We start from the raw sequence: 13,852 nt of genomic DNA, 5'->3' as shown, positions 1-13,852 counted from the left end.
TAATCCTTCAAATAATAAAGCAAAAGCAGTTTCCGTGATTTGTATCACTGACCTGAAGGAGTTAATGAACTTACAGGTCATTGTTACTATTAATTTTAAGTTTTAAAGGCTTTTTAAAAGTTAAGCAGAACTTCCTAACCAGCGTGCTGGGAATGAGTCACAGGTAAACCAATTAATTCCCTCAGCTCTCAGAGTGGACAGGTGGGGATCTGGCTACATGCAGACACCTGCCAGTTACTGACCCCTGAACAAGCAGCCTCCAGTCTCAAGCATCCTCTTACATTTATCTCAGGGTGACAAAAATATTCACTTTTTTATGTGTTATATGATGTTAAAAAGATTGGCAAGCTTTATATAAAAGCCACATAGTAGAGAACTTAAGAGCAGACTCTGATGCCAGAATACCAGCTGGAATCCAGCTCTGCCTTAGCTAGATGTGTGGCCTGGAGCAAGCAATTTAACCTCTCAGTGCCTCAGTATAAAATAGGAATAGTAAAATTATTTACCTCATATGGTTTAGGGAGGATTAAATGGGTTAATCGACATAAAGAATTTAGCACAGTGCCTGGCAGACAGAAAGTGCTCAGTATTATTTCTACTCAGATTTCAACTAATATCTCAAATATTAATGTTTCTGAGAACTTTAATAACCAGCTAATGAGCTAATGAAAATACAAACTAGGTAACCTTTCTGGAAATAAGCCTGGCACAATATACATCAATGACTTAAAAAAATATTATATTTCCAATTCATTTAAAATTTCTTCTCTGGAAATTTATCCTAAAGAAGACCTGGAGATGCATTCAAGAAATTTGATGTAGAAAAGCAGATTGTAGCATTATTTGCAAAAGGAAAACCTGTACCATCCTGATCTTTTCAGAGAGATATAATTTTTGAATTTTTGTACCTTCTTAAAATTTCTAGAATGACATACTATTTTAATAATTTATAAGTTTTTAAAAAACAATTCTAGATGTTGCAAATTACCATTATTTAATTTTCTAGTTCATGCAATAATTCTTTTTTTTTTTTTTAAGATTTTATTTATTCATGAGAGACACGGGGAGAGAGGCAGAGACACCGGCAGAGGGAGAAGCAGGCTCCCTGCAGGGAGCCTGATGCAGGACTTGATCCCAGGATCCTGGGATCATGACCTGAGCCAAAGGCAGATGCTTACAAAGTAAGCCCAGGCACCCTTCATGCAGTAATTCTTAAACTCTAATTCATACAAATACTACTCATGCTTCATAATATTCATGAAGTTGTTTAAATTTGAATGGGCAATTCAGGAAGCTTTCTTCTTCTGACTGTCTTAGTGTTCAAAAGTCACTAAGACCTAAAAAGACTCTCTTCTATCTTCGCTTCAAATGTGGGCCTGTGTATAGCCCACTTTGGTTTTTACCTTACTTCTCCATCAATTAGTGATTAACTCCATGTGGGTTAGTGAGATTCCAGAACAGACAAATTACTGAAAAATTACAGTAAGTTTGACCACTGGGGGCCCTTGGGTGGCTCAGTTGATTAGGTGTCTGCTTTAGGCTCAGGTTATGATCTGGGGTTCTGGAACTGACCCCGGATCAGGCTCCCTGCTCAATGAGGAGTCTGCTTCTCCTTCTCCCTCTGCTCATGCTCCATCTCTCTCACTCACCCCCCCATGCCAAAAATAAAATCTTTAATAAAAAATAATAATTTTGACCACTGAAATATCAGTCTGAATTTTGCAGACCCGAGAACAAAAAAATATTTCAAAACATATATGCTACTTTACAACATATGCCCATCCACTAATGACACAGAGAAGTTCCTGGGAACGTATTTAACAGAATACAATTATTTGCAAAGAGCACATCAACTATTTGAAGTTTACGGATGCTTCTAAAATGCTTCCGATAGACTTTTTGTAGGTAGATTATATGTCTAAAATCCCATTCATGTTATTTGGCAAATACAATTTTTCATAACATGTAATTTAATAAATAAGTCAGTTCTGCCTGTTTTTAAGTAATATTTTAAAGCTTGAAATAATTAAGTTTTTATAATTCTCTACTAGAGAAGACCTGAGAACCTTTGGGGTAGTTCTTTTTTCTCTTCAGGATAAGCTTTCTTGTAGATTTATGAGATAAGGAAGTAAACACAAGACTTGTTTTTATGAGAAATTAATCAGATTTTTTATTAATAGTAAATAAAAAAACATACCTTCAGAGACATAAGCAAAAGGTTTATTCCGAACAGAAAGCATTGTGAACAAGTTGAAGGAAAGAGCCACAAAAGTACCAACTAATAATCTTCCCCTAGAAAGAACATAACAGTCATCTTTATTTTTTTCTTGGTAATATCAATATGTAATTTCAGCATGCAGACAGACCAAGAGATGGGAAGGCACAGAGTGGTCTGCTTCAGTGCTTTGGGATTTGCAGAGCCATACTCTGAACCTGCTCCATAATCTATGTTTTGTCTATTGCTCCATCTTACATAGGACCAAAACTGACTCTTAGCATTAACTAAGAGTCTTCTTATAGGTAACTTCTGTTACAAATCTATACAAATGCCACGTGTTTGGTTTATAATATACCAGACAGGTCAGAATATCCTAAATTAAACTGATCATAATAGGTAAAGTCCATTTATCTGGCAACTATGTAGTAGATAATAACAGTTCTATCTCTTCTAAAAGTGCTTCTGAAAGATTTGGGCATCAAATTTTAAATTACAGAAGATCAATGGGACTAGCTTAGTGTATTGACCTATGCCTGGCAATTATGAGGGACATAAAGCCAAGGTACAAAGGTCTTCCTGTGTAATATAAAAACATAAGGCCTTGGGAAGACTTAAGGGTGAGAAGAACTTTTGGGATTTGGGAATTTTGTTTGTGAAGTATTAGTGAAATATATATTTCCACGCTCTGAACTCTGACATTGGCCAAAGCAACTATTATTCTCAATGTACCACTTAATAACTGGGATCAAATATAATAGTGAATTTTATGTATGTCAAAAGCAAAATCTCACGTGTGTATCTCAGGCTGCTCCAAAAAGCGTTCTGCACTAAAAGAAAGAAATAATGTATTAAATTAGTTCTATAAATTATGAAATTAAAAAGCTTTATTTTATATAGAATTAATCCAATAAGTGAACAAAATCTTTTTTAAAAGTTTATTTATTTAAGTAATTTCTACCCTCAACATGGGGCACAACCCCAAGATGAGGGGTTGCACGCTCTTCCAACTAAGTCAGCTAGGTGCCCTGAACAAAATCTTTAAATATGATATCCAACTGTTGATTATTAGCAGTGATCAGGCAAGGACACTTACAAATTATCCTTAATATGTAATATCAATCTTCTCCACAAAATGCTTCAATGGATTGGTACTAAACATTAAAACATGTCTGACTGAAGCCTTTTCATACCTGCCCAGGATTTAGGAACATCAAATAAAGTAAAAAAAGAAGAGTGAAAAGAAGAAAAGTTTGAACATAAAGAAGCCATACTAGCAAAACTCCAGCACTGTTCATCTTAATTTGTATACCCTTCAAACAAATCCAGTGGATTCTTGCATGTTCCCAAAGGTAGCATAAAGGGAATTTACAATGACAGTAACATTGTATACAAAAGTACCTTTCTTTTAATATAAATAGAGCTCCCAACTGTGCCAAGACCGTGGAGGCAAATACAGCTAAGACTTCTAATCTTTCAAATCTGAAATCAGAAAATTAATTAGATCAGCACAATTCATAAACCAGTTATCTCCAGAACATATTTTCATTCATGTATTCACTCAATTTTCATGTGTCTATTATAAGCTGTAAACACTGTTCAGACTACAGATTTTCTAGAATGAGGATAAACAAAGGACATCACAGATTAAAAAAAAAAAGAGAGTGCCTACCTGTACAACATCTATTCCCAGAACTCAATGTGGCTCTTATTTTTCTAGAAATAATTATCATAACAATAGCTAACACCTGATTGACCCATCTTGTGTTAGACATTGGCTAAAGTGCTTAACATATTCTCTCTTTTTAAAAGATTTCATTTATTTGAGGGAGAGAGAGAGAGCATCAGCGGCAGAGGGAGAGGGAGAAGCAGACTCCCCACTGAGCATGGAGCTTGATATGGGGCTCAGTCCCAGGACCCTGAGATCATGACCTGAGCCAAAGTCAGATGTTTAACAATTAAGCCACCCAGGTGCCTGGATATTATCTCTTCTATACTTCACACTTTATGAAGGTTATTTTATCCACTTTTTAAAAAAGAAGATATAAGGACCTTGAAACACACATAAAAAAACCTGTTCAGAGTCATATAAGTAGCAAATGGAGGAGTCAGGTTTCCAAACTTGGGCACTTCAGCTCCAGAGTTCATGATTTTAACTACTTATTATACTGTCTTTCACTGCTACACCTAATTGTAGTTAATTATGTGTAAGTCTTATAATCCCTAAATTGTCAGCTGGAGGCCAGGCACTGTAGTCCTATTCATCTTAGTTTTTCCAACATGTAATTTAATGGCATTCAATATATGTGGTAAATATAAATGCTTAAAATTTCTCAAGGAATTACATATCTTCAGAAAAGATAATAATTGAGACTGCTTCTCAAATTGCTGTTTGCAAATGGAAAAAATGTTGGAATCAATAAAATACAATACATTATCAAAAATATAACAGAAACAGAGGTGCCTGGGTGGCACAGCAGATTAAGTGTCCAATTCTGGGTATTGGCTCAGGCCATGATCTTTATCTCATGGGTTGTAAGACTGAGCCTTGCCTCAGGCTCCACGCTCAGTGCAGTCTTTGAGATTCTCTCCCTCATCCATCCCCCCACTTGCAAGCATACTTTCTCTCTCTCTCTCAAATGAATAAATAAATTCTAAAAAATATATATATATAAATTAAATGTATTTATTGACATGGAAAGATATAAGTGAAAAGAGTAGGTCATAAAAGTGTATAAAAACAGTATGTAAATGAAGCAGTTATTTGTGGAAATTGATAAACTGATATGAAAGTGCATATAGAACACATAAGATGAAGGAAAGCAAAAACAATCTGAAGAACAACAAAGCTGGAAGATTTATACCACCAGATGTCAATATTTATTTCAAAACTATCATAGTTAACACAGAATAGTACTAATACAAGAATAGACAAATGTACCAGATTGAACATAAAAGAAAATCCAGAAATAGAATTACACGTTCATAATCACCTAATTTATGAAAAAAGGTAGATATAAAAGTGGAGAAAAAGAACTAATTTTATTCCAATATATGTTTTACCAATTGAACAACTATGTAGAAACAAACGTACCTTGATTTCTACCTCAACCTATATACAAATATGAATTCCAATTTAAGTGGCTCAGTGGTTGAGCATCTGTCTTTAGCTCAGGTTGTGATCCTGGGGTCCCGGGATCAAATCCTACATCAGGCTCTCTGCAGAGAGCCTGCTTCTCCCTATGCCTGTGTCTCTGCCTCTCTATGTCTCTCATGAATAAATAAATAAGTATCTTTAAAAAAATGAATTCCAGTTTAGGTTTCAAATGTGAAAAGTTAAACAACAAGACTTCTAAATAACCGCAGAATATCTTTATGACCTGGAAGTGGCCAAGATTTCTTGACAAGTACACAAAAAGTACTAACCATTAAAGACTAATAAATTGAATTTATCATTGAAATAAACTTTTCACTCATGGGAAAAGATATTTACATATAAAGAACTCTTACAGATCAATAAGGGGAAAAAAGGTAACTCAATTTAAAAATGGGCAGAACACTTTAACAAGCATTTCACAAAATAGGTAATCTGGACGATTAAGAAATATATGAAAAAGTAGGGCATCCCGGGTGGCTCTGCCTTTCTATCTGTGTCTCTCATGAATAAATAAATAAAATCTTTAAAATATATATATATATATATGAAAAAGTCAATAAAAAATATGAAAAAGTGTTCAACTGGTCACCAGGAAAAGAATTTAAAACCACAAGACACAACTACATACCCCAGAATGGCTTAAAAAAAAAAAAAGGCAAAACCAACTGTTGGTGTAGGCATTAACCAAAACTCTCATACATTGCCAGTGGCAGAGTAGACAGGTAAAAACCATTCTAGAAAACTGGTAATATCTTCTAACAATGAACATATGTAAATCCTACGATTGAGTAACTTCACTCAAATATATATGTCCAACATAAAGGGATACACATGTACAGCAAAAGACATGTACGAGAATATTCATAAGTAGTTTTATTGATAATAGTTAAAAGCTAAAAATCACCTAAATGTCCTTCAATAGTTGAACATAAAAAAGAAATTATCGCATGTTCATAAAATGGAATATGAGAGCAATGGACCAGAGGGAACTACTGCTACAGGAGAGTATACACTGTAATCCCATTTATGTGCCTTCAAAAACACAACAATAATCTGCAAGGAATACTGGTCAGAGCACTAATCCTTTTGTTGGGGTCTGACTCTGGCTCAAAAAAAGGGAGGGTTTTGGGGGAGATTTGTAGTGTTTTATATCATGATCTAGATGGTAGTTATAGAGGTATATTTATTTATTAAAATTCACCAAACCATACAAGGATATAAGACAGAAAAGATACAGTCCCTGGCACCATGAAATTTATATATATGTAAAGATTTTACATATATATATATATAAAGATTTTATTTATTTATTTATTTATTTATTTATTTGAGAATGAGTGGGAGGGAGAGAGAGAGAAAGAGAAAGAAGGAGCAGGGGAAGGGGCAGAGGGAGAGGGCGAAGCAGATTACCCACAGAACAGGAGCCTGACATGGGGCTCGATCCTGGGACTCAGGGATCATGACCCGAGCCAAAGGCAGATGCTTAACTGACTGAGCTACTCAGGTGCCACTGAAGTTTATATTTTAAAGGGAAAGACAGACTAACAACTTATAAGCTCTAGTAAATTCTATACAGAGAATTATAGTAGTCTGATGCGACAAGAGGCTAATTGGGATCTATTTTAGATTGCGCCCAGTCACTTAATGACACTTAATGACATTGGCATTTATTATATTAGTATTGGAATAATAAGATGGAGCTCATCTTGCAAAGATGACATGAAGAACATTTCAAACAGAGACAATAGCTTATACAAAGGACCTAAGGCAGCAATAAATTAGTTCTGTAAAAAAAATCACAGAAAGTGTTGTATAGAGGACATAAAAGTGGTAACTTGAAGAGAAGGAGGCATAGATCATCTCATAAATGAATTCTGTGAATTACTGAAAGGAGTCAGGATTTTATTTTAAGCATGATAGCAAACAACTGGGTGGTTTTAAGGAGACTGACAGTATGATTTAGGTTTAAAAAGGCGGTAAGAGCAGAGATATGGGGACCAGTTAGGAGCCTGGATTAAGGCAAGAAATGAAGATTGTTTGATTAGGACTGTAGTAGTTGACATAGAAATGGGGGTGAGGGCAGATTCTGGATGTGTGTGTAGGTTACCCTGATGTAACCTGCTGATGGATAAATGTGGGAAATGAGAGAATAATAAACGATTTTGCTTGAGTAACTGAGTGGCAGTATACTTATTGAGAGAAGAAAAACTGCAGTGGAACAGGTTTTAGGGGAAGAAAACAAAAAGTCTAGCCAATATTTAAGACACCAATTAGACATTCATGTGATGTTGTAAAGAAGACAATCTAAAACAAGACAGATCTTAGGGCTAGAGAACTAGAGTTGGAATTACTAAATATAGATGATATTTCAAGCTATGTGATTGTAATTATCCTCAGATGTTAATTTTATTGTTTAATTGCTCCCTCCTTTCCTGTTCACTCTAAGTAAGTGGGTCAAAATGGGAGCTATCATGTCCTTGTTTATCCTTGTCTCCATGCTGGACCAATCAATAATTCTTTCTCATGATTTTCTTAACCAGAGTTGGCAAAGGGTCTTTCCTTCTCTAAGATGAAGGTCAGAAGGTTCCAGTTAAGGTCATGCTAGGAGTGATTCCAGGATGGTGGGGAAAAGTGGTCTAAGAAACTAAACCTGACATGCAGAGAAAAGTAGGCCTGACAGGTAAGAGAAAGACAACGTCCTGAGTGTGCTAGTCTCTATGCCAGATACCTCAGTCTTATATATTTCTGTTATATAAATCACAAAAGTTCCTATTTCCCTCCCCCAAAACTAGTTTGAGTTGGATTTTTGTCACTTACAACCAAAAGCCTTAACTCAGAGTCACAGATTCCCGTATACAGATACCTCTATGTACCTTATAACTTTATCATACTAATAGTCCAACTCTATCAAATTTCAGTGACACTTAGGAATATCTTCACTTTGCATTAAAATTTCAGAGTTTTGCCCTATTGTTTAAGTAACCAAAATCTGATTTTGTTTGAAAGACTGTTTGATCTTAAAGTTTATTTGCCAAAGCCAAATTCTTCTTTTGATGGGAGAAGATAATTGCAAATGATATAACCGATAAGGGGTTAGTATCCAAAATATATTAAAGAACTTATACAACTTAACAGACATACACACACATACAATTAAAAATGGGCAGAAGACATGAACAGACATTTCTCCAAAGAAGACATACAGATGGCCAACAGGAAAAGATGCTCAACATCATCAGAGCAGTGCAAATCAAAACCAAATGAGATATCCCCTAATATCTGTCAGAATGACTAACATAAAAAACACAAGAAGCAACCAGTATTGGTGAGGATGTGAAGAAAAAGGAACCCTCATGCACTGTTGATAGGAATACAAACTGGTGCAGCCACTGTAGAAAATAGTAAGGCAGTTCCTCAAAAAATTAAAAATAGAATTACCATATGATCAAGTAATCCCACTACTGGGTATTTACTCAAAGAATACAAAAACACTAATTTGAAAAAACATGCGTACCCCTATGATTACTGCAGCATTATTTACAATAGTCAAAATATGGAAGCAGCCCAAGGTGCCTATCAATAGATGAATGGATAAAGATTATGTGGTGTATTACAATGTAATAGTAATATAATGGAACATTACTCATCCATAGAAAAGAGTGAAATCTTGCCATGTGCAACAACATGGATGGATCTAAAGGTTATAATGCTAAATGAAATGAGTCAGTCAAAAAAACATATACCATGTGATCTCACTCCTACGTGGAATTTAAGAAATAAAACAAACAAAAAAGAGACAAACCAAAAAACAGATTCTTAACTACAGAGAACAAACTGGTGGTTACCAGAGGGGAGGTGGGTGGGGATGGATGAAATAGGTGAAGGGATTAAGAGTACACTTACTGTGATGAAGAGTTAGTAATGTGTAGTATTACGAACCACTACATTGTACACCTGAAACTAATATAATGCTATATGTTAATTACATTGGGATTTTTAAAAAAGATTTTATTTATTTATTTGACAGAGAGTGAGTGAGAGAGAACACAAAGCAGGGGGAGTAGCAGAAGGAGAGGAAGAAGTAGGCTTTTCACTAAGCAGGGAGCCCAATGTGGGGCTCGACCCCAGGATCCTAGGATCACAACCTGAGCCGAAAGCAGACACTGAACCAATTGAGCCACCCAGGTGCCCCATATTGGGATTTTTAAAAACTAAAAAAAAAGAAAAAGAAAAAGAAAAATGACAAGTGTTAGCATGCTGGTGGGAATGGAAAATAGTGCTGCCACTGTGGAAAATGCATGGTGGTTCCTCAAAAAGTTAAACATGGAATCACAGAGTATGATCCAGGAATCAGTAGACACCCAAAAGAGCTGAAAGCAGGGATTCAAACAGACACTTGTATACCAATGTTTATAAAAGCATTACTCACAATAGCCCAAAGGTGGATACAACAGAAGAATAAAAAATTTGACATATACACAACAGAAAATCATTCAACTTTAGGAAGTCATGAAATTCTGATATATAACACAGATGAAATTTGTAAATATTAAGTGAAATAAGCCATATTCAAATACTGTGTGATTCCGTTTATATGAAGTACTCAGTACAGGCAAATTCATAAACATGAATTTGGTGCTTGCTAAGGGCTGAGAGATAGGGGAATATGGAGTTATTGTTTAATGGGTACAGAGTTTCTGTCTGGGGAGAGGAAATACTTCTGGAAATAGATAGTGGCAGTTCTCACACAACACTGTGAAGGTACTTAATGCTACTGAATTGTACACTTGAAAATGGTTAAAATAGTAACTTTTATGTTACACACATTTTATCACAATAAAAACCCCCACAAACTTAAAAAAGAAATTCTTCTTTCAAGTTTTTTCCTAGAATCCGAAAGGAACTCATTTTTTCCATTACCAAAAACTTCTAATACAAAAGATTATCTTCTAACTTTCAATGTTTAGTAATTTCTAAAACTATAGAAACAGAATATCAAATTCTTTGTTAGTCCACTGCTATCACAAATCCCGTCTTTTTTTTTTTTTTAAGATTTTATTTATTCATTAATGAGAGACACAGAGAGAGATAGGCAGAGACACAGGCAGAGGAAGAAGCGGGCTCCCCTCAGGAAGCCCAATGCAGGACTCGATCCCAGGACTCCGGGATCATGCCCTGAGCCAAAGGCAGATGCTCAACCACTGAGCCACCCAGGCATCCCCACAAATCCAGTCTTAAGATAAAAATACATCTCTAACACTACATTAATGTTAAAATATATCACATTTACACTAACATGTACGGGACAAACCTATAGGAAAATCCTTTGTATTTTCTCTAAAATTTAAGAGATTACCAAAGTATTAGAGAACCTAATGTGAACACTTTATTTTAATATGATTTAAATTTAAATATTTACGTTTCTTATCTAGAATCCTGTTGGAAGATTTTTTTTTTAATTTTTATTTATTTATGATAGTCACACAGTGAGAGAGAGAGAGAGGCAGAGACACAGGCAGAGGGAGAAGCAGGCTCCATGCACCGGGAGCCCGACGTGGGATTCGATCCCAGGTCTCCAGGATCGCGCCCTGGGCCAAAGGCAAGCGCCAAACCGGTGTGCCACCCAGGGATCCCAAGATTTTTTTTTTTAATCTACTTTCACTATTTGATCCCCATTCCATTATACAGGCATTTATTCTCTACAAACACTCTAGCTAGCTCTTTACTGCCTGATAACTACTACTAAAATTTTAATAGCAATAAGTTAGCAGAAAATAAAATGACTTGAACTTACCCAAATGAATAGACAGGACTAGGTTTCTTCATCATTACCCAGTAACTTATCAAACATGTCATTAAACTAAGTAAAAAGGAAAACAAATTTAGCTTTAGAACTAGAGCAAGAAGATAACACAGAGAACGAAATTAAGTTTTTAGAATTCCTAAGTTTGTTGGAAGTTATCAGTGTTTGCAGACTAAATTTTCTAATAACCTATTATCTAATCACTATGAGCATCCTAATACCTGAGTTTTAACATGTGGAGAAACTGAGTAAAGTCACAGTACCTCAAGTCAGTAAACAGAACCTAAACTTATACTTTCTCTACTTAGTAAGTTACCCACCCTAGTATCTGAATTGAGCATGCAAAAATGACAAAAAGTAATATATTTTGTTTTAGCCACAAATAAGAAATCCTAACTCTGATAAACTTTTATCTTTGTTAAGAGTTAAGGTAAATATTACTAACCACATTCTGGATAGGATAAAATTATGTTCATTTTCCAAGTACAGTGCAGATTCACTTTAAATTACTACAGTGTGAAATCCAGGTGGTAACTATATGTTTTAGATGAGTCAAGTAGATTTAGTTACGTGACTGATAGAAAGAAAACCTTATACGCCTATGGCCATCAACCTTGCAGACATCAAGGATTTTGCAAACCTTACATGGCAATATGAGAGGTCCTAGGAAGCAGGGAGTCAAAAGGGTGTCTCTCTAGCTCACAATGATTAACTTCTTAGTTACTAATGCCCATCTACATGGTTATAGAAGGAACTGTTATGTTTTTACTTGACCCTTCTCCCTGCCCATAGCTGACTCAACTATTGATAGGCATGCAAAGCGTATAATCTAATGCCTGGATATTATTTTTTCTGTTTCTCTCTAAATGGGATATTTTCTTCCAGTATATCTCCTAATAGTTATTGTTTATATATATGTTCTATGTTGATAATTTAACTTATTTCACAGATTACTTTCCTTTAAGCAGAGAAAACATAAATTCAGTACAACAAATTCCTTATTAATTTTGAAACACTAAAGAGATTTTTTAAAACTTACCTAAAAAGATCAAAAATGGTCAAGTAAGTATAGGCAGTTAAAGCTGCAAAACAATAAAATGATTAAAATATTGCTGAATCCACTGTTTGAAAATATAGCTAATCAACAAGATTTTTCATACTTGGAGTATCCATTACCAAAAAAATCCCTGAGCCACTAATTAATCTATGTTGGCAATCATCTAGATTAATATAAGTAGCCAAACTTGGTAAATATAGACACATCTGACTGGCTCAGTTGGTAGAGCATCTCTTGATCTCAGGGTTGCTGAGTTCAAGCCTGGCACTGGAGCCTACTTAATTAAAAAACAAAAACAAAAACAAAAAAGGTTGGTAAATACAGAAGCTTACTTTAGAACCCAATTTCTCCACCAGGGAAAAATAAAGCAGTATATATCCAAAAGTGCTGTGATCATTTTTATTTTTGTTTTTTATCTTCTTCTATCATTTGAGTACTATTTTAAATACATTCTTTAAATAGCAAGATGAAAACAATGGTACATAAAAACATAAGAGGTCAAGAAATGGGATGCCTGGGTGGCTCAATTAGGTGGGCATCCAGCTCTTGATTTCAGTCATGATCTCAGGATCAGAACCCCAAGTTGGGCTCCCTATTCAGTATGGAGTCTACTTGGGATTTTCTCCTCTTCCCCGTCTGCCCTGCTCAAGCTCCCTCTCTCCAAAAATAAAAATAAATACCATTAAAATTTTTTTAAAAAAGAATTCAAGGGCAGCCCAGGTGGCTCAGCGGTTTAGCGCCACCTTCGACCAAGGGTATGGTCCTGGAGACCCGGGATTGAGTCCCATGTCGGGCTCTCTGCATGGTGCCTGCTTCTCCCTCTGCCTGTGTCTGCCTCTTTCTCTCTCTCTCTCTCTCTCTGTGTCTGTGTGTGTCTCTCATGAATAAATCAATAAAAATCTTAAAAAAAAGAGTTCAAGATTTCCCTTTTCAAGGAAAATCCAAGAAACAGAAGTCTCAAAATCTCACTTAGATACTGCATAAATTGAAGGGCTAATCTATCACATGAAAAAGGAATCTCAGTCTCAGAGAGATATAAAGCTATTTTAAAAAAATAATAGCTCATTTAAAAATGATAATGCCTAACAACTGAACCAAATTTTACAGTTTACAAGGCACTTTTCATATAGGTTCTCTCATTTAAACCTTTTGAGTTATATTTCAGAATAATACATTCTATGTAAAGAAAGATATACCTTTATTTAAAATCAGAACAATAAATTGAAACTAATAATTAACTCCAAAGAAATAAGAACAGTGACATACCTATACTGTTAGTGGAACTGCACCACATAAGCAGGAAGCCAGTACATGTTAAGTTTATTGCACCAAAGAGCAATATCTTCCAGGACTGTGAAAAAAGAAAATCATTCTTAATTGTATAGTGCTGATAAACTTCACTGGGCCTGTTCAAGTTGCTGCAATTCATACTCTCCAAAGGAATAAGCACATCTTCCTTCAAAAAGTGTTACATTTTCTATATCTACCAAAATTACCATCAACCAAGTTATTATTAAAATACATATATTAAAAAAATAGTTCTAAAGGGGGAATTCTCAAAGAGAAAAAGATTCTGCCACATAAGGTCTCAAACAGTTGAGAAAAATAGGCATATACTAT

General features: G+C 35.1%; 1 protein-coding gene across 2 annotated transcripts in view; it reads right to left on the bottom strand.

Annotated features, from left to right (window-relative positions):
* Nucleotides 1-13,852, bottom strand: part of SLC30A6 (solute carrier family 30 member 6) — a 41,932-nt gene that overhangs the window by 18,811 nt on the left and 9,269 nt on the right. Inside the window, exons 3-8 of one of the 2 annotated variants that reach the window (XM_055327537.1) lie at nt 13,499-13,583; nt 12,215-12,257; nt 11,167-11,232; nt 3,617-3,697; nt 3,010-3,045; nt 2,198-2,292 (exon numbers count right to left, since the gene is read on the bottom strand). In XM_055327537.1, the coding sequence (XP_055183512.1) occupies nt 2,198-2,292; nt 3,010-3,045; nt 3,617-3,697; nt 11,167-11,232; nt 12,215-12,257; nt 13,499-13,583 (406 nt within the window). Of the gene's footprint in view, nt 1-2,197; nt 2,293-3,009; nt 3,046-3,616; nt 3,698-11,166; nt 11,233-12,214; nt 12,258-13,498; nt 13,584-13,852 lie in introns of those variants that run through there. The other variant, XM_055327538.1, reaches the window with a different exon arrangement.

This window comes from Nyctereutes procyonoides, unplaced genomic scaffold (assembly GCF_905146905.1).
Source record: "Nyctereutes procyonoides isolate TBG_1078 unplaced genomic scaffold, NYPRO_anot_genome, whole genome shotgun sequence".
Classification (NCBI taxonomy): domain Eukaryota; kingdom Metazoa; phylum Chordata; class Mammalia; order Carnivora; family Canidae; genus Nyctereutes; species Nyctereutes procyonoides.
The sequence above is the reverse complement of the archived record's forward strand: the minus strand, read 5'-3'. Positions and strand labels throughout refer to the sequence as shown.